The sequence below is a fragment of the Epargyreus clarus genome, unplaced genomic scaffold (assembly GCF_041222505.1).
Source record: "Epargyreus clarus isolate Ecla_fem2 unplaced genomic scaffold, WU_Ecla_fem_2.2 ptg000032l, whole genome shotgun sequence".
Classification (NCBI taxonomy): Eukaryota; Metazoa; Arthropoda; class Insecta; order Lepidoptera; family Hesperiidae; genus Epargyreus; species Epargyreus clarus.
The window spans coordinates 2824732-2846850 of record NW_027332237.1 but is presented as its reverse complement, the minus strand read 5'-3'; the positions used below and the strand labels follow the sequence as shown (position 1 = coordinate 2846850).

General features: G+C 35.9%; 1 protein-coding gene across 1 annotated transcript in view; it reads left to right on the top strand.

Moving 5' to 3' along the window:
- Positions 1-22119, top strand: part of LOC140755038 (pikachurin) — a 262010-nt gene that overhangs the window by 149815 nt on the left and 90076 nt on the right. Inside the window, exon 3 of the mRNA XM_073090215.1 lies at positions 15066-15182. Coding sequence (XP_072946316.1) covers positions 15066-15182 — 117 coding nt within the window. The remainder of the gene's footprint in view (positions 1-15065; positions 15183-22119) is intronic.

The window sequence follows — 22119 nt, the reverse complement described above, 5'->3', positions numbered from 1 at the left end:
AAAATCGGTATTTGGGTTTTCGATAGAAAATAATTAAACACCTATACCATTATTTTTGGAAAATCATCCCTTAAGGTCGTTAAATGGGGGTTGGAATTTTATTTCAAACTCCGTTAATTCGGGAGCGACCACTATGAAAAATTATCATTACAATCAATGAAGCATCTGAGTCACGGTTTTTTTTAGATTTTTAGATCAACCCTTAAGACTGCTATAGAAGGGTGTATGCATTATGCCTTTCTGTTTATACATCTGTTTCAGCATTTTAGCAACTCAACAATCAACCACCATTAGGGTACTATTTTTTTTATACTATAGAAGTAGAAGACGAGCATGCAGTCCACCTGATGGTAAGTGGCTACTGCCGCCCATGGACATCTGTAATCAACCCCAGATAGGATTAGATATTCCTACCTGAGGTCAGCCACAGATGCGCCGCTACCCCTGAGGACTAAGTTGGAACGCCTCGGAAAAGTCTGTCTCCCTTACCACACCCTTAAAAACGGAACACAGCAGCGCCTAACACTGCTGTTATTAGGTAGAAATAGGTGTGGCGGTGGTGCCGCCGGAGTCGAACCACAAAGGGTTCTACCACCTTTAGAAACCTATAAGTAAAGGAAGATTCTTTAAAAACCGTTGTTGAAGTTACTTCCTTTGGCGTGTCTGGAAAAAGAATAGAGTGCAGAGAGGTTTAGTGTAGGGTGAAATTCCACGGGCCATCGTAACATATATTTTTAACATGGGAATGTATTACGCGTGTTGAAGTGCACATCGACGGTTTTTTAGGGTTCCGTACATAAAGGATAAAAACGGAACTCTATTACTAAGACTTCACTGTCTGTCCGTCTGTCCGTGTGTCACAGGGCTCTATCTCTGGAACCGTAATAGATAGACATTTGAAATTCTTACAGAGGATGCATAACGGTGGCCGCTATAACAACAAATACTAAAAATAAAAAAGTTGAAAACAAAAAGGGGTCCCCATACAACAAACTGCTATTCGATATTTTTCCAACTAACTTTTAAACCGTTAGAGGTAGACAGTTAAAATTTTCACAATATGTGTAAATAAAAATTTTAGTTGTACGGAATGCTCAAGGTGCGGGTTGGACTTGCACTTGGTAAATTATTAGTAACGCGCAGACCCGCGGGCCACAAGGAAAAGTCGCGGGCCATATAGGGCCCGTGGGTGTCGGCTTGCCGACCGCAGGTGTTGAATTAGCTTTCAGAAATTTGATGATAAAGTATTTATTGATACATATGTACATAGGAATGTTTTTGAAATTCTACTAAGGAGGTAAAAGAAGTGTTATATGTATATATACGGGAATCTTTTAGGTTCGAAGTTAGAAACGTAAAATTTCAGATAACGTCTATTCAGACAAATACACGACAACGTGGACGGGTGCAAATTTCATATATGATAATGCGTAATTTTGGTATACTGATTAGGTACATCGCAACTACTTTGGACACACTGCGTGCCAACATTTTGTCCTGCCGTGGGGTATGGTTGTGGTTATGCGTGGATTAGTGATGGTTATGTGATAGACACATAGACCTTGGATTAAAATTTTTGGGCTAGAACAGGGCTACAGTATCCCCTGCCTGTCGTACGAGACTAAAGGGGGACTTCGGGAGTTGCGGGCAGCAAGAATGGGAGCTCTAACCGCCCAGCCAGCTACCCTGGAAAGAACCACTGTATGTAAGGCCGCATATAACATGGACGGTTCCTATGGAATAGAGTAAATAATAATTATTGTATCCTACATGAAACTTATATTTTAAAGAAAGTTTCATTACAGTCCACTAATTAGAATTTTAGTGTATGTTTCTGAAGAAAGCTTGACCAATTTAGTTACACAGTGAAGAAAAAAAGCTTTTATTAATTAAATATTAATGCTATTTTATCGTTAAAATTGTTAAAGGTACAAATTTACGATTACAGTTACGAGTATTTGTCTGTTATATCATATTTTTTTTACGCGGGCGAAGCCGCGGGTTCTGCTAGTTTCCTATAAAATCTATATTATTTTAATGATCATAGAAGTCAGTTAAAATAACAATATGGTCTCCAAACCAACAAAATAACAACACAAAATAACTACCTTTTCTCGTTACAAAACAGCTGGCAACCCTGCAAAGTTGTTAATGTGTTGCCAGCGTTAAAACTAACTCGATACTGGCAGGTGTTGCCAGTATTATTTATTCTCGCAGTGTTGTTCAAAAGAAAACTTTCCGCTTAAAACGAAGCGTTGTCTAGGAAGTTTTAAAGAGAAAAGTGTGATAATGAAGAAATATAAGCGAATTTTATAACACGCGCTCATTTTGTGTCAAGATGTTTTCTTTTAATGGCTTGTGGAGTGGAATTATATAAACTAGCTGTGACCCGCGGTTTCACCCGCTTAAAAAAGAAATCTCACAATATCGTAAACAACAATATCGTCAAGAATAAATAGTCTTTTGAAAGGTGCCTTGCGGGGCATTAATATATCACATAATAATTTCAAGGTCTTCCTTTAGGATATACACGTAAACGTTGAAGGTGACAGAACCCTTTGTGGTTCGACTCCGGTGGCACCACCGCCACACCTATTTCTACCTAATAACAGCAGTGTTAGGTGCTGCTGTGTTCCGGTTTGAAGGGAGAGAAGGGAGAAGGGAGAGAGGGAAGAGTTGCGTAAGGGAGGCAGACTTTTCCGAGGCATTCCAGCTTAGTCCTCAGGGGTAGCGGCGCATCTGAGGCCGACCTCAGGTAGGAATATCTAATCCTATCTGGAGTTGATTACAGATGTCCATGGGCGGCAGTAGCTACTTACCATCTGGTGGACTGTATGCTCGTCTGCTAACCCTATATTATAACAAGTAATTAATTTAAAAAATCAAAAACCCGACTGCACCAAAAAGGCTGAAGTAGAATTTCCAAAAGCAGTGAATTTCCAAAAGCAGTGAAATAGGCATTTCATTATTTTTATCCAGAAAGCCAAATACAAAGTTTCATAGTAGGTGTCTGCTTCAAAAACAAAAGATGTTCAAACAATATCATCCTCTTTTATCCTCGTAGTGCTCATTTACGCTATATAAAGAACCTATGTCTAAAATTCCAGCACGCTTAAGTTCAGCGGTTTCCCTTTGCGTTGATTTCTGGCACAGCAACTCACTCATTTAGTCGGACAGTCATCTCGATGTGTATATACGAGTATATATGTACTAGCTGACCCGGCAAACGTTGTGTTGCCATATAAATAAAAAAATGTTAAGGATGGACAACCCTTATCACTTAGGTGTAAAAAAAAAATAGATAGTGGCCGATTCTCAGACCTACTGAATATGTATATAAAATTTGGTGAAAATCGGTGAAACCGTTTCGGAGGAGTACGGTAACTAACACGAGAATTTTATATATAAGATATATTATATAATGTATGTGTAATCTCCTCTTAATTTCCTTTATTTTGACACCCTACTCGATAGGTTTGGTTAACTTTTTTAAAACGTGTTACTATTTCGCGAAAAAATTCACCATTTACGGTCTATAAAATATATAACTTCAGTAAATCAAAGTTTCATTCAAGGTAATTCAAGGTCATTATTTTACCTCGTTAGAGGTAGCATTTCATTATTTTTATCCAACAAGCCTGATATAAAATGTCATAGTGTTTGCTTCAAAATTGACGATTGTTCAAATTAACTTTCAACCCTTATTTTACCCTCTACGGGGTTGATTTTTCGGAGGGGGATAAATAAGTGCGTCCTTGTTCCTATCCAGAAAGCCAAATACAAAATTTTATAGTAGTTGCTTCAAAATTAAGGGATTTCAAAAAAACTGTTTTCCCCTATTTTACCCTCTTAAGGGTAGAATTTCTAAAAGGCCTTTCTTAGTACTTATTTAAACTATATAGAGAACCTGTATGCAAAATTTCAGAACTGTAAGGTCCTTAGTTTAGGCTGTACGTTGATTTCTGAAAAATGAAAAAGTCATTTAGTTAGTCAGTCAGTCAGTCACCTTACTGTTTTATATATATACAAATATGTTTTTATAATCTCCGTTTAATTTCCTTTCATTTGATACCCTAATCGATAGGTTCGGTTAACTTTTTTTTTTAAATGTGTTACTATTTCGCGCCAAAAATCCACCATTTTGATTTTTTTTTACTAACACCTATCTAAGGACACTCGGGTCATGGAGACAAATATAATAACACTTTAACTGTTGAAATTCATCCAGCCGTTTGTTAGATCGGGTCAAATAAAGAAAGACAAACATACAAGATACGCGCGAAAAACATAACTCTTCCTTGGCAGTCGGGTAAAAAAAAACTAATGCATAAACGCTATTTATGCTCCCTAAATGTGTTGTTTTTGGTGAACCGTCCCCTTCGTTCCCTATTACAACAATTCCACCATACATTACTTTCCTGTAACTTTAACGGTTTAGGCAGCGTACGCCAAGTCAGTTCTCAGACGGAGAGAATTTTTGCGGCTCACCTGATACTTATTGTTATATTAAAGCCAAACCAAACAATATCCTTATAAATTTTCGTTATTCTGTAATTTTGATGTATAAACTATATTATTGGGATGTTTCATCGTAATCCGATTAGTCGTTTTTGCTCCAAGAATTAATGAACATCCATACGCCCTCACAAACTTTCGGCTTTATAATATTAGTAGGATGGTAGAATTGAAATACAAGAAAACATCTCAACCGATTTTAAGTTTCAGATAAAGATTGAAGAATTCGTCATTCGTAAATTTATAGTTAAAGGCTATGTACCTTATTAATAATTGCTTTGTGCCTTAAAATTAGATTAGAGCCTACTTAAGAGTTGGAAAAGCGTAGACTGCGAAATCACGTACCCAAAACTTCGTTTCGAATAAATTTACGACTTTTGACCTTTAGGGTCAAAATTATTACAAACGTAGACCTCATTTGGAATACTCATTAATTTGTATAACTTTACTTCAATGAAAAGATACATACTCGTAATTTTATAGATAAAAAAATATTTTCGAAAGATCAACTTATAACATTTCTTCTATTATATTAAATTTCAAAAATATTTATTTACTTACCATTACGTGCATATTTAGATCTTGGGACGTCCACCATATTGAATTTAGACTGATATAGTCCGCGTAAAACTGCTAGTCCGCTCAGAATATAGAAGTGAATCGCGTGGCCATAGCAAATTGTATGACTACACCTGATTGCAACAACTTCAAAGCGGATTAGCAGTTTGGCGCGGACTATACAAAGCTAATAGATCCGTCCAAACCGTCCGAGCCTCTACGATCCTCTTACTCTCCTATACCTAAATATGATGTAATATTCTAGATCATTCAACTAGATAGCATACAAAGCAACATTGTAAAAATGCAAATGGCAGTGCCCAGCGCGCCACAGGTCACATTACAGAATATATACAATCCCAGTGAGAACAATGAATCACACGGTTTACAGATACGTCTTTTATGATACTAGCTTTGTTTGTGACTCTGCTTGCGTTAAAATTACTGTCTTAGTTTTGATATTTTTACCAGTGTCGCTTGTTTAAAAATGTTTATTTATTCTTTGTTATATTTGTATCTACACTCTACTTGGTAAGTGACTACTGCCGCCCATGGACATGTGTCAGCAATCTCAGATTGAATTAGAGTCCTACCAAAGGTTGGCCAAGGATGCGTTGCTACTTTCAAGGGATCAACGTCTGAGGAATACCTAAGTTAGGCGCCTGGATAAGTATGTGTTCCTTACCACCTTCACGCCAGAACACAGCAGCTGCTGTTATAGGACAGAAATAAGTTAGGGTTATGTCTCCTTCAAAAAAGAATAGTTTATAACTTCTGTTACACTTGTTCTAAAACTTCTTAAACCTAATTTGTGATAAATATAACATATTTAATCATGTTATTATCAAATCAAGGTCAGAAATAACTTGTGAATAATTAAATAATTGTTCGGCCGGCACTAATTCTGTGGTTGCCTATCCATATAATGAGTGATTTCAACCAGTTAATTGATTATGCTTAGTGGTTAACTAATTGGCGATTGTGATTGAAATTTATTTTCATGAATTCGATACAAATAGAAGGTTTCTAGTAGGTAAATAAGGTTCTCAAAGATAAAGGAATTTTAACTTTCTTCAATACGGTGGACGTAAATGACATCATCAACCCATTACTGTCCCACTGCAGGGCACGGGTCTCCTCTCAGAATTAGGCCATAGTCCACCGCGCTGGCCAAATGCGTATTGGTAGACTTCACATACCTTTATAAATCTAAATGTAAAATACACTTATTCTGAAAAACATTCTATGCACGGCCATATTGGTGACATTATGTCATATTTCAAAAATCCTAGCTTGCTATGTGACAAGTTCCTTCCTTCCAAGTGGCTTCCGCGTATTCTTCCGGCTTACCTTCCTTACATCGCCCTTCCTTATCTTACCACCCGCCGAAGGTTGACTGAACATATGACATAGGCAAGGGATAGGGGTAGAGGGAGGGAATTAGACCGCTCGGCCATCCTGACAGTTCGGACTCTTCTAGGAAATATTTATTTATTTATTGCTTCATTAACAAAATTACATGCAACAAAACTTGTAGATAACACGGGCCAAAAAATAATAACATGGAATTTCAATTAGAAATGAAAACAGCTAACATTTAAGAAGTACATAAACATACATAGATGTACACAACTAATAACATAATAAATATTATAAACAATAAGTGGAATTAACTTATTCCCGAAGTACTCCCGAAACTTTAAAAAAATCGTTATCTATTATAAACGGTAACAAAATTATTCCTTACTTTAAAATAACTTCCTAAAACCGCTAAATATTATAATTATATTATTTTGAAAAAAGTGGAAAAATGTTTTAAGTTATCAATAAATAAATACATGAATGTCGTAATTAGTTTTATAGTAAATACCCAATAAGCTTTCATTGCTAACCTCTAATTTGCTTTGAAATAACATAAAAGGCGCAATTAGTTGAAATTCAATGATACAGCTCAATGTGGATTCATTTATAGCTTATAAAGTCTCGTGGGTATTTTCTGTTGGTTGAAAGAGGTTAAAATCTGTGAATTGCGGTAGCTATATTGAGTAAGTTGTGTTCACTTAGAGCTACAGACACAAAGCGTTACAGACACGGACGGTGTCAGTAAAAATTATATCTTTACACGACTAACGTGGGTAAGTTTTTTCGAGCGTATGTATGTATGTATGTATGTATATATGTATGTACGTATGTACGTATGTATGTATGTCTCATTCTCTAACGCGCCCTTTAGTCCAAACGGCTTGACGGATTCTAGCATATGAGGTGTCGTTGGATTCGTCTAAATTGTGGGAGTGATATAGTCTATATTTTTAAGCTTTTTTATTTTCTATTTTCACCATAATTGTTTAGTTTAAACATTTTGAGTGGCCTCATTTATGTTTTAGGTTCTCTTTTAAGCCCTTAGGTGTAACCTTTTTTTTGTAACCTTATAGACATCGTAAGTTAGGACCTTTTTGGGTGTTATATTTAGATTTAACCAGTCACTTCTTAACATAAGTGGATAAAATCCTATGTTTATAAAACGCAAAGTATACGGCCATTCAATAAAAACAAAACAACCCTTTTAAAACTATATTTAACCCTATGAAGTTCATTTCATCTGTGCTAATCGATGCTCGGGAACTAACCACATCAGATATGAACCACTGGTCCACGTGATCTCATTACCTGATGCAGTGTTTATACTGAAACACAAATGTACAAAAGAAAATAAAGAAATTATAGAATGCTTTCAACACTCACGGCCTACACTAAGATTTTCAATGCCCACACGATAGATTAGTAAAGATTACTCACTCCTAACAAGAAAATGTAACCAGTTTTGACAATTGAAATTGTCACTGTCTTCTATTTTCGTGCTTGAAAAATATTAAAAAAAATGTAATTTTTAGATCATTTACGAATGAAGCGATATTTTTCCGCACTTTTTCTTCGATTACGTGTTTTTGCACCCCTTAATTACGCATGTCGGCATTGTTCCGCGTAAGTTACACCATGACAGGAATTAAATGGCTGATAGAAGTTAATGGCTTCCTTCAATTACAAGACGGTGAGATATTTGTACTTATCTAGAGCCCACACAAAGATTAATAACCAAACACCTGAACTAGATGACTGGTGATGCAGTGCATGCTCATTCGCTACTATATTATGAAACAGAAATTGTTCTCATTATATTTATCGTATGTAAGACAGTACTTTACTGTCAATATTATCTATCTAGTAATTATTTATTTTATGTCATTTCATTATGGAATCCCTCATCAAGTATAACACTATCCCCACGTGTTGAGCGTTGACGAGGGATCGGCATTTCATTAGATCTTGGTGTCTGCATGAACTTACGCGGTTTATATACATCGAACAATATTGTTGTCTTAATTTACCTATAATCGATTTGTGAAATTCATATACTTCATTCAGTGTCATGGTGACACTGAATGAAGTATATGTATAATGAAGTATATGAAATAACTACTTTACTCCCAGACCTTTACAAACAAAATACAAAATACAGTCTGTGACTTTACTGTTATATTTGTCTAATTTATAAAAACTAATATACTATTCTATCATCTATCTAATCAATTATTTGATATTATGCCGATTATTTACAATACATAAAGTAAGGGTATATTTTCATTACGATAGTTTTTTAATTATCTTATGTTAATTAGAGTCTATTTAATTGCTGGTGAGTAGCAATCTAGCGAGAAAGTGTATAAAAATAAAGAAGGATATTATATTATTTAGAGAATAAGATGTCATAGAATGGATTGTTTGAGAAAATAAAGAATGGAGCTGTTATTTAATCTTTTATTGTATAAAATAGCCTTCCAGGAATAATCAGCTCACAATAGTTATTTTCAATGTCTTAAAAATTGTATCTTATTAATTTAATATCTAACAAAACTGAGGGATTTCAATATGGAATCCCTCATCGAGTATAACTACCCCCACGTGTTGAGCGTCGGCGAGGGATCGGCAGCCAGCTGGTTAACTTCATTAGATATTTGTGTCTGCATGAACTGATCAGACGCGGTCTATATCAATTGAATTACATAGTTATGTCTCAATGTATAATCGATTTATGAAGTGTCTAGACTCCATTAGGAATAAAAACTCAGTGTCAAAATTAGTAGACTAGTTGACTCTACTTAGCTCTCACTATACTCCCTATATCTGTATATATGTAATATATTAAATGCCTAAAATTTAAGCGTTTCTCTGTATTTTACTGCTTCAAAACCGTATTTAAAGTTCACAGAGTGACTTGTGATGTAAGTTTAAAGTATCAACACATTTTTTACTTCATCTGGAGGCATGGCAGTGCCTCCGCCAAGTCTAGCCAAAAAAAACAAAAACAAAAGCGGCACGGCCGTACCGTTCTTTTCTCGAAGCAATTAGGCTTTTACGTAACTAATGATATATTAATAGGAAAAGAGTAACATAAATTAATTATGTTACTAACCTTAACCAGATAAGGGAAACATGCCCAGACTTAGAACATAAATAGGGTTGCAACATCTTAGTAAAGAATCTTAAAAATAAATAAAACACCTTTAACAAATATACTACAAATTAATTACCAATGAAGTTGAAAGGTCAGTCCTATTTTCATATGAGAAATGTTCCCATTAACTTTTTACTTTTTACTGAAACATTCATGCGAAAGACAGGAAAATTAATGGAAACAAAGCCGAGAGAATGTTATCGCGCCCTGCGGCTACTTGCTTACGAATGGCGATTTATAAGCTGGTCCTGATGACAATTTAATTTAATATGAAATACTTGCTAAGAATACCAGTGCCATTAGTATGCATTTTTACGTTTTTATAAAAAATGTCTGTTTTTGTATTTGTTTATGTATTTGCCCATACATTTCCAATCAGCGCCCCTAGCGGACTGTATCAGAACTTTGGCAATGTATGGGAAATACGTAAACATATACAAAAACAGTCATTTTTGTCAAAACATAAAAACTCATGCTAAGGGTACTGTTTCTGATGACAATTTAATTTTATTTGCCTTTATATATAGCAAACAATTTCTGTTTCTAATGTTCTAGAAGTACTGTGATGGGAACACTGACTCTTTAAAACACAACAAAATATATTGAAACATCCTTTTATGTTGTAGATAATGAAACGAAAACACCAGCCTGTGAATAAAGTATACAAAAATTAAATTCTCTCATCATATCATCTCCATAACAGTTTTAGTTAAAAAGCGAATATAAAAACCAGTTCATTCTTCACATTCGATTGAACGGAACTGAATCTAGCAAAAAATCGTGTTATGATTCAAACCTAAATACTGTGTCGTGCCAAAAACTGTTTTTTACGAATTGCATGACAAACGATGTTGTACTGGCCCGGAAACAATCCGCGGCCATTACAAAATAAACGTCAAAACCCGAGCTTCTCCCGCCATTTCAGCCGTTCTTTTCAAATATAGAGTTTTTATTTTTTTCTTTACAAATATTATATGGATATTTTTACTGTTTTTTATAAGTTTTTATTTAACTCGCTTTGTTAGTCTTAAATATAAAATTCTCGTGTCACAATGTTAGTTACCGTACTCCTCCGAAATGGCTTTACCGATTTTCACCAAATTTTATATGCATATTCATTAGGTCTGACAATCGGCTACTATCTATTTTCCATACCCCTAAGTGATAAGGGTTATTCACCCTTAAATTTTTTTATTCATAGACATCACAACGTTTGCCGGGTCGGCTAGTATGTATGTAAATATTGCAACTGAATTTGAAGCAATTTAACTAACCGATTGTGCTGAAGTTCTGAATACTTGTTTGGTTGACTGAACTTTCAAATCAGAACACAGCAACGCTTAATATTGTTATACCTACGGTAGAAATAGGTATGATTGTGGTACCTACATCGAGACACGGAGGGTTCTGTGTTTGCCTCCTTCATTGCCAAAAATTAAATAACCTTTAAGTAATACAATTTAAAACAAGTCAAGAAAAACTTTCAATACACTCAGTATTGAAGGTTTACGTGACTACATAACATTAACGTGATTGTAAAATTTCCATGCTAGGTAGAACCTTATGTAATTATTTAAATTATAAGAGGCAATACAGACTGTTATTTATGAAATTGATAAAATTGTAGCTTTCTTCTATAACTTATTTCGTGTAGCGCTGCTGTGTTCTGGTTTAAAGGGTGTGGTAAGTGAAACTCATTACGTAAGGGATATACGAGATGCTCCAACTAGTCCTCATGAGTAACTTAGGCTGGCTGACAGTAGGTAAGACTTTAGTATTATCCGAAGTTGTCCGGCAGTGGCCACTTAACTATAACAGCGTAATTAGGTACCAATTACTCCATTCAAACGTGTAATTAGTACCTAATTACAATTTTATAGCTTTAGTACCTAATAACGCTATTATACGAGTACGTACACTTTCAGGGCGTAAGTTAAGCGTAAAACTTTACATTTTCAGCCCCAAAGTCGTAAGCAAAAGTATATAGAATTCCCAAACAAAATAGTGTCAGAACCCGCCATTTTTCGAGACAAAACAGCAACATGACAAACGATCCCGAAACGGCCTACGAAATAATCCGGCGGCCATTACAAAATAAACGTCAGATAAAGGATTTTTCGCGCCCTTCCCACCGCTTCCTTCGACCGAAACAAACCGGATTGTAATCCACACTGTAATGAAATAAGCTTTTGTGTTTGCACGTATTTCTTTTATTGTCGAAGAATTTTCCATTCGGGTTAATTGTCTGTGGTATAGAAAACAGGTACTCTTATTTTTATTCAGCCAGTAGCTTTGGTTATAAGAGGGACGAGCTTGAAGCCTATAGATATCGGTTTTGCCTTTATAATGTCGTGTTTTAGAAGCAAACTATCAATTGTTTTAAAGATGAATAAAAACATTATTAATAAACTTATATGCCTCAGCGTTATCTGTTGTTTTTAAACGCGAGTAAAGCGAATAAAGTTTTAAAAAATCTGAAGTCGCTGTCATACCAATCATACCAGAATACAACAGCGCTTAAGATTGCTGTTATAAAGCAGAACTAGGTGTGGCAGAAGGCAACAGCAGAAAAAGTAGTGATAGCCTAGTGGTTAAGAAACTCGGCCTCTTGATCGAGCGGTCCGAAGTTGAAAGCGCAGACACGCACCCCTTATTTTTTAAAGTTATGTGCGTTAGAAATAAAGAAATATTTTAAAAAAAGCTTTCAAAGATGTGTGAAGTCTACCAATTCGCACTTGGCCAGCGCGGTGGACTATGGCCTAAACCTTCTCATTCTGTGAGGAGACCCATGCCCAGCAGTGGGACGGAATTGGGTTGATGATGAAGAGGTGTGGCGTTGGTGCTGCCGGGTATCTGTGGAACCATGAATTTATCTATCAAACAAGATACACTTACACAACTTATTTTTATGGGAACAGCGCTAAAGTGATGAGCTTATTATATGACCAGAAGATAAGACATAATAGGACACGCTTAATTAAATTGTGTGTGTGTTCAATTTAATTAATATGATTTCGATTATAATATCCAATTAATTTTAAACTTTTTATTGCTAACTAAAAGTACTCGTATATCGTTTTAAAACTTGTTATTTGGAAAAAAAAATTACGATACAGGTTACCTATATGCAATCAAACACATATGCTACATACACATATTATATGTAATATTGTGGTGGTTTGATCAATTTAATCGACGTTTTTTTTGAGGTTGAAATACATAAACAATTTTTCCATACTATTCGTTGAAAATATTAATGCTACTGCTATCGTGATGTGGCAAAATAATACTCTCTTTGTTTTATGATGAATTTTCAAACAATGCGAAATAATTCAATGCGCAGCCGTTTGATCAGGAAGGAAAACAGTTTGCACTTTGCAAAAATGAAAAGAGAAAATCATTTTGAACAATGCACTGTTTTTATATACGGGGATAAATTTTATTTATTTATAGGAATTGATAGTGCTATCGTATGAATTTTGTTTCTGACACTGTCTTACACTTTAATTTTATCTGACACTTTTTATTATTCTTGAAGCAGTAATGCCTACTGCGTCCAATATTTAGTATATTTAGTAAATGATATCTGACACCCATGGGCATTTAGAATTAATTCTAAATTAAATCAGGATTGTAAGATCGACATAATTGTTGTTACTCCTACGTTACATGTAAGGCATTTTGCCACAATCTTCAAACCAGAAGCAGCAGCAGACATAGCAGTGATTAACAGTACTTATAACGCAGAAATAAGTGCAGTGGAGATGCGTATCCGACAAAGGCACTACCTCTATGCCTTCTTACTTATTTGCAGTTTATAACGATTAAGTGGAGTCTACGCATTGTTTTACTTAAATTGTGAAAACAATAACAGAGTGAGGCCTCCTTTATTTAGACGTGGAACGTGTCAGACATGCCGTGGCAAGAGAATTACTTTTTTCTATACAAGACTATATATAGGGTGGCGCAAAATTCATAAAATAATATTTAGGAAAGTTGTGGCAAATCATATTTTGGCTTTGACTCGACTTGGCGGAGGCACTGCCGTGCCTCCTGATTTTCTAATTAGCAAATAGTACATTACGATACGAGGACGAAAAATTTTTTTCTGACAAGTGTGAGTTTGCAGGCCGAGCCGCAGGCGAGGACTGCAATCACACGAGTCAGAAAAACATTTTTCGTCCGCGTGTTGTATAAAATTTTATATTACGGGGTCGGAAATTGGGGTTTTGCGCACGCGAAGCGTGCGTAAAACGTCAATTTACGCACGCCGTGATATAAAAGAAGTTACAGGTCCTGGTAAAGATTTATATTACTCAAAATCACTTGTTTTATTCAGTACAAAAGTTATTTAAAAAAATAGGGTGATTAATTTTGCGCCATCCTGTATATCAGGGTTATTCACTATTAAAAATACGCGTTACTATTAAAAATACATATTGTATAGGAGAATACTTTTTTCTGACACGATACAAGCCTGACACCCTGTGGATGTAAATTAATAGTACATATGGAAAACAAAAGAATAATCATGAAAAATATCAGGTCAAAACCTTGAATCGAATTACTCATGTATACTTTATATTACTTACACCAGACACGAAACAGTATGACAAATGACCTTCAGACCATGACCCGACCGCCATTACAGAATAAACGTCAAAATAATTGATACTTTTCTTGTTATTTTACCCATTTCTTCCATCGAAAACGAATTGATACGCGCCCTAACAAAATAAGGTTCTTGTAATTTGACATTTGTATTGTTGCTATTATTTCTTTTGGAGAGAAATTCTTGGTAAAAATACAATTTTTGTTGTTATTTGAAACGTAAGTAAGCTACTCCTACTCGTATTTAGATAATGAGCATCATTAATCTATACGCGTGGCGGAGCGATCACCATGCCGGTCTGAAGCGCAGAGGATCCCGGGTTCGATCCCCGGCCAGACAGATTTCTAAATGATGAATTTATATTTCTGTTTCTGGGTCTGGGTGTTTGTGTATTTGTCTGTGTGTATCCATAGTACCCACGATACAGGGAATCCTAGTGTGGGGCTGGGAGTGTAGAAAGCGTTTTATCTCTAGAAATCCCAAAAAAAAAACACAGTCCCACTGCTGAGTACGGGTCTTCTAGCTAAAATTAAGCGTTAAAGCTATAGATTGGTAGATTTCACACATTTTTGAAAACTTTCATACTCGGAGGGTAATGTTTATCGATATACTTACGCTCATTTCATCCTCGACAGTAACTTCTAATGTTTATTTTCTATTTAAATATATTAATTACAATTAACAATTACAATTACGAGTAACACTTGCTTTTGGCTTTGACAACCTGACTGTTTTGAAACGTTTTTAAGCAGTCAGATTTTTGTATTTTTAATATGTATTTTTTGTAATTTTCTAAACTCTGACTGTTATTTCACGATCACCTCATATACAAGTCAGTCAGTGACAGCTACCAATCTGTTCCAGGGAGGTGCGGCGAAGGCAGTCCATGCGAGCAGCTGTGCCGTGAGCTCCACGACGGCACGTACGAATGCGGCTGCGGGCCAGGCTTCGTCCTACATGTCGACGGATATGGCTGTTTAGGTATGTTATATTATTTACTAGTGTGCTTAGACAGCTAACTGGCTGATTAGCTTTTTTTTTATAATATAGGAGTAGCAGACGAGCATTCAGTCCACCTGATGGTAAGTGGCTACTGCCGCACATGGACGTCTGTAATCAACCCCAGATAGGATTAGATATTCCTACCTGAGATTGGCCACAGATGCGTCGCTACTCCTGAGGACTAAGCTGGAACGCCTCGGAAAAGTATTTCTCCCACCCTTCAAACCAAAACACAGCAGTACTTAATACTACTGTTATGACGCAGAAATAAGTGAGGCGGTGATGCCGCCGGAGTCGAACCATAAAGGGTTCTACCACCTTCAAATGAATGAATGAATCCTCTGTGGTACGACACTAGCGGCACAACCGCCGCTATTTCTGCCTAATAACAGGACTGTTAAGTGCTGCTGTGTTCCGGATTGAAGGCATTCTAACTTAGTCCTCAAGGGTAGCGGGGCATTTGCGGCCGACCTCAGGTAGGAATCTACTCTTGTCTCGGATTTATTACAGATCCCTATGAACGGCAATAGCTACTTACCATGAAGTGCATACTCTTCTGCTATTCCAATGCGAACGGCTACCGTTGTCGCTAGCGAATGTGAGCAATGTTCGCCCACATGAACAATCACTCGTGAACATCCCTTATATTAAGTTTTTCATCAAAAAAGGGTTATAATTCGGTGGAAATTTGTACACTGGTATTTTTGGCATTTAGGGACGACAGTCCTTCCCAAAAATCGTTAAATACCATACCAATATTGTATTCAGACCTATTGATACAGAGGGGTGAAAATCAGAGGTGCGTGCTTGGTATTCGATCCTCGATTTTGATCCCCAGATTGAGAGGCCTTTTAAGGCCTTCAAATAAGCTATTCTTTATCACTATTACCTTATTTATTACCGTTACAATTTACAAACTGTCTTACCGCTCATTCTAATACTAACTAACATTATTTACATTTACATTTACATTTATTTACATTTACATTTTTTTACATCGAAATACTAACTAAACATTACAGATTTTCTTAACCTAATGCGTTCAATTAGTTTTATTAGCAAGTGATTGAACATAGGCGCTAGCTGTTCTACGAAATACAGCAGGTATTATAAATGCGAAAGTAAGTTTGTTTGTTTGTCTCTTTGTTTGCTACACTTTAACGCCTTAACTACCATAATTATTGTCATAAAATTTCGTACATTTATTGTCAGAAGTCCAGAAAAGGACATAGTGTAACATGCATCCCGAAAAAAAAGTACTGTTCCGGAGAGATAGATTTTTATTGAATACTAATAGAACATATACATTCAACTAATAAAAATGTACACAGGGTGAATTTTTGAAATAGGCCTTCAGGGCCAAATCCGAAACTATAGGCATTACCGAAAAATGCGGAAAGGATTTACGAGGCTGATTTTGCTAAAAACTAAACCTGCATCATTAGATAGTTTAAATCTTTTCCCTAGCCGGGAATCGAACGAATTCATTTTGAAAAAAATACACTCTCTATATTATTCTACTATCTCACAGTGTCGCTTATAAGGATCAAGTTATGGGAAGTCATGTTATGTGACAAATTTTAGTTTTTATCAAAATCTGCCTCGTAAATCCTTTCAGCATTTTTCGGTAATGCCTATATCATATTTATTAATCTGTGCCTATATATACATATATATATATATATATATATATATATATATATATATATATATATAGGAAAATTTCCGTGCGAACCTAAATGTGGCAATATTAACACAGGAACCCTTATTAAAGCGTACATTTCCATGGAATTAGGTGGAAAAATCGCTTGTATTATTCAAAAGGGCAGTGGGCGTTCGCGAAAATGATTAAGGCAATTAATCACGCCAATATTTGGTGGAAGGTATTACTGGGATATACCGTGGGTTTGTGTGGGAAATTTTGTATTAACTAGAGATTTTTTCTATAATATGTTAGTAGCAGCAGTGCATGTAGTCCACCTGATGGCAAAGAACTACGGCCGCCTAAGACATGTGTAATCTACCCCAGATAGGATTAGATATTCCTATCTGAGGTCCACCACAGATGCGCCGCTACTGAGGACTAAACTTGAACGCCTCGGAAAAGTATGCGTCTGTGGTAAGATACCCTTCAAACCAGAACACAGCAGCGCTTAATACTTCTGTTATTAGGCAGAAATAGGTGTGGCGGTTGTGCCGCCAGAGTCGAACTACAAAGGGTTCTACCTTCATTTTTTTTATAATATAGGAGTAGCAGACGAGCATACAGTTCACCTGATGGTAAGTGGCTACTGCCGCCCATGGACATCTGTCATCAACCCCAGATAGGATTAGATATTCCTACCTGAGTTCGGCCACATATGCGCCGCTACCCCTGAGGACTAAGCTGGAACGCCTCGAAAAAGTATGTCTCCCTTACCACACCCTTCAAAACGGAACACAGCAGCGCGTAACACTGCTGTTATTAGGCAGAAATAGGTGTGGCGGTGGTGCCGCCGGAGTCGAACCACAAAGGGTTTTACCACCTTCAAAAATGTTTATTAATAAGTACCCATTTTTCTCTTTAAACCAAGATCATGTATACTCTTGTCAGTATTTCTAAAGGTAAAACTTACCTACAGTTCATTGTATATAGGCTTCTATATAAATAATTGTTTCAGCAACAATGCGCAACAGATGTTGGGCTTGATTAATTGCCTTTCGTCAGTTACGCTACGTTTCTTGTCTACTGTTTTTGTAAGAAATATTAATACTACGAATATTATAATGTAAAAGTCTCTGTGGTTTCAGTGAGGAATGTTTTTGTTTGTGTGTGTGAGTGTTTGTGTGTGTGTGTGTGTTAGCGTGCGTGTGTACATGACTGACGAAGTTTGAGAACCCAATGTGGTTCGACTTCGGCGGCAGCACTGCCTCACATATTTCTGCCTCATAATCATCATCAACTCATTACTGTCCCACTGCTGGGCACGGGTCTCCTCTCATAATGAGAAGGATTAGGCCATAGTCCACCGCGCTGGCCAAGTGCGTATTATATTTCTGCCTAATAAACAGCAATGTTAAGCGCTGTGTTCTTGATTGGTGGATGTGGTAAGGGAGACATACTTTACCAAGACATTCCAGCTTAGTCCTCAGGGGTAGCGGCGCATCTGAGGGCGACCTCAAGTAGGAATCTAATCTTATCTGGAGTTGATTACAGATGTTCAGGGGCAGCATTAGCCACTTCCCTTCAGGTGAACTGAATGCTCGACTACTACTCTTATATTTAAAATATGTGTATTTGTGCGTCCATACGTGAACATTGCACTACCCAACGATTCTTTGTTAACATTTCAAGCTTCTTATCACATGTATGATTTTAGACTAAAATTATCGCGGAATTGAGACATTTTATTATGTAACGGGTACTCACGATATGCGTTTTTTATTGCCGATATTTCGACCCAGTTGCATGGATCGTGGTCACGGCGAAACTGAGGTGGAGGAGAGAAACCGTTGACAAGTACTAGTGGTAGATTAATCTATGTACCCTACGTCTAGTTCGTTTTTCTTTTCTAGGTTTCATATCACGACACACAACACTGACAATATCCTTACGCACCGTACTTTGCACTATTTGTGACTTGCATAAAATTGGCAATAAAAACGCATATCGTGAGTACCCGTTACATAATAAAATGTTCTTATCACATGATATAAGAGATAGAGTTCTGCGACAACCGGACAGACAGCGGAGTCTTAGTGATAAGGTAACGTTTTTGTCCTTTAGGTAAAATATCCAAAAAACGAAAAATCAAGAACATAATTCAGAGTCATGAGACTGGGAATAAATCGGGATTGACGAGTTGCGATTCATCATGTCGACAGCTGTAGCGTTTAATCATAATTTCGTTACCGGTTCGCGCTTCGCCCAATTAATATCTGATGAATTCCCAATACACTCCGGCACGATTGGGAATTGTTTCCACAATATTTCTTTTATCCTTTGGAACAGTTTGACTTATATTTTCTAGATTCGGAACTGTTATACAAATACTTGTAACATCAAAGTGACGCTTCAAAATTTCTCGAAAACCATTTTACAAATAAGCATTTTTCCTATTTTTCTCTGAAAATCCTATTATTTAATACTAATTCCATAGAAGTATATACAAAATAATTGCTCTGCCATCTTGGAACGTCCGACATATTTGATTTAGAATTATGTCAGTAAGCTTATCATACATTGTCTCCAAAACGAAACATGGATGCAAAATTTTATCTCAATTGCTGAGGATTACTTGTTTCAAAATCAGTTTCAACATTTGACCTCCATATACTAATGAAATAACAGTTCAAATTAAAAAAAAACTTACAATTAGAAATTGTTTACAGTAAATAAAATAAAAAGTCAAGAAAACAATGTTCATGAGACTGTAAATAAATCGGGATTGACGAGTTGCGATTAATCACGTCGACAGCTGTAGCGTTTAATCATAATTTCGTTACCGGTTCGCGCTTCGCCCAATTAATATCTGACGTATTCCCAATACACCCCAACACGATTGGGAATTGTTTCCACAATATTTCTTTTATCTTTTGGAACAGTTTGGCTTAGCTTTTCTAGTTTCGGAACTGTTTTTAAGAAATACTTGTAACATGAAATGACGCTTCAGGATTTCAGTAAAAAATATTTTAAAATCAAGCATTTTTGTATTTTTCTCTGAAACCCCTATCATTTCATACTTTTATCGTAGGAGTACATAAAAATAATTGCTCTGTCACCTTGGAACGTCGGATATATTGGATTTAAAATGACGTCATTAAGCTTACTATTGTCAACCGAAACAAAAAGTGTACGCAAAATTTTATATCAATTAGTTAGGATTACTTGATTTAAAATCAATTTCAAAATTTGATTCTCACTTCTCCCGAACTAACAAGACAAGTCAAATAAAAGCTTGCATTAAGCCAGTTTTCACAGCAAATAACGAGTAAACAAGAAAATAGTGTTCATGAGACTGGGAATAAATAGGGATTGACGAGTTGCGATTAATCACGTCGACAGCTGTAGCGTTTAATCATAATTTCGTTACCGGTTCGCGCTTCGCCCAATTAATATCTGACGAATTCCCAATACACTCCAACACGATTGGGAATAGTTTCCACAGTATTTCTTTTATCTTTTACTAGTTATTTCGCTTCAATTTTGACGTTACTTCTTTCTATTGTTGTGGGTTTTTTACCGCACATTTATTATGAAATTGGTTTAAAGCAACGTGATTCTCGTAAATCTATTAAAAAAACTAAAAAAGGTTAGGTTAATTTCAATGATCAATTCGTTTATTTTAAACAATTTTGTGAATTTCATGATTTATTGTTTTATCAATTTTATTCATTATTAACACGCTTTTATTAGCTTGGGTTGTATGTATGTATGTACGTAACAGTAACGGAATCTTTGAACCCGATTTCTATCCACTTTGAACGTTCAGTTTAATTCAAAATTTTGAAGAATTACCAAAAACCGATGACAATACACGATTTTAATAATTTTGTACCATTGTCCTTATGAACATCCTCAGGATTAACGTTTTTCGAGGCGAAATTGTTAAAGCGAAGGTGAGAAAGTTCATCGCAAGTTACTAGATTACAAATAATAGCTTTTTAGTTTCAATAACTGTTACAGTGTGATTTTTAGTTTAGAAAATAATAATGTTATTTCCCTATAACTCAACATTCTGAAACATATTTATAACGCCCTCTTGTCGAATGATTTTTAGGATTCCGTACTCAAAGGAGTACTAATCCCATCTGGGGTTCATTACAGAAGTCCATGGACAGCAGTAGCCACTTGCCATCAGGTAGACTGCTTGCTCGTCTGCTACAACTATATTATAAAAATACCAAATAAAGTTTTGTAAACCATAAATATAAAAAGGTGTGCAATATCTCGAAGCTAAAGGCGTTTATTGATCACCAATTAATCACCTATCATCGGAAACGTTTAATTACGATTCCGGAAGGTTTTCTCATCTCACGTCCAATAAATAAGGTTTAAGTAATATCGATGTTTTTGCAAGATTTTTTGTTATTTCTTCAGAGATATTTATCTTATAATGATTTTAGTCTTAAAATCTTAACAGTCCTTTTGCCAGATTGCGAAGGGCAATATTTTTCAGACGTAGGTTTGTTTTATTAGATATGTTAGATATTTCTAACTGAGGTCGATCACAGATGCGCCGCTGCCCTTGAGGACTAAGCTGGAACGCCTCAGAAAAGTACGTCTCCCTTACCACATCTGTAGTACCTTGTGTGTGTTGTGTAATGTGTGTGTACCTTGTGGGTAGTTTGTCTCGAGCGCATATGCATACGCATGGAATGAGAGCAGACTGTGTGGGGGCAGTCATGCTAGACCGTCGGTGAGGACGGGCGTGTTGGTGCGTCAGCGAGCCAAATGGGGTTTAAGTGATACTACTATCCCGACGTTGAGTCGGGAACACTACAACACGCTTCAAAACAGAACACAGCAGCGCTTACCGCTGCTGTTATGAGGCAGAAATCTCAAACATTTTAAAATATATTATTATGCAAAGATTCATAAGAAAATTCCGATATTATATTTTCCATTCAGTATAAAGAAACTGCTAAAAAGATAAAAAATATGAGAAAGATAACGAAATTGTAATATCTGTATTTCCAAAAATACCAATACTTTTACAAAGTGTAGCATTTCTCTCGATAGCTGATTCAACTGAGAGATTTCGAGAGAATTCGAGAGATTTACAGAAAATCTGGTGTTCAACTCCGCGTGTAATGCGGTACGAAATGTGCAAATTTTGCCGTATCACAAATCCAGGGAAATTTTCTAAGTGCTTTTGTTAACATTTATGTAAAATTCCCTTTGTGTAAAATTTTACATACTTGTGTACCTACTTAA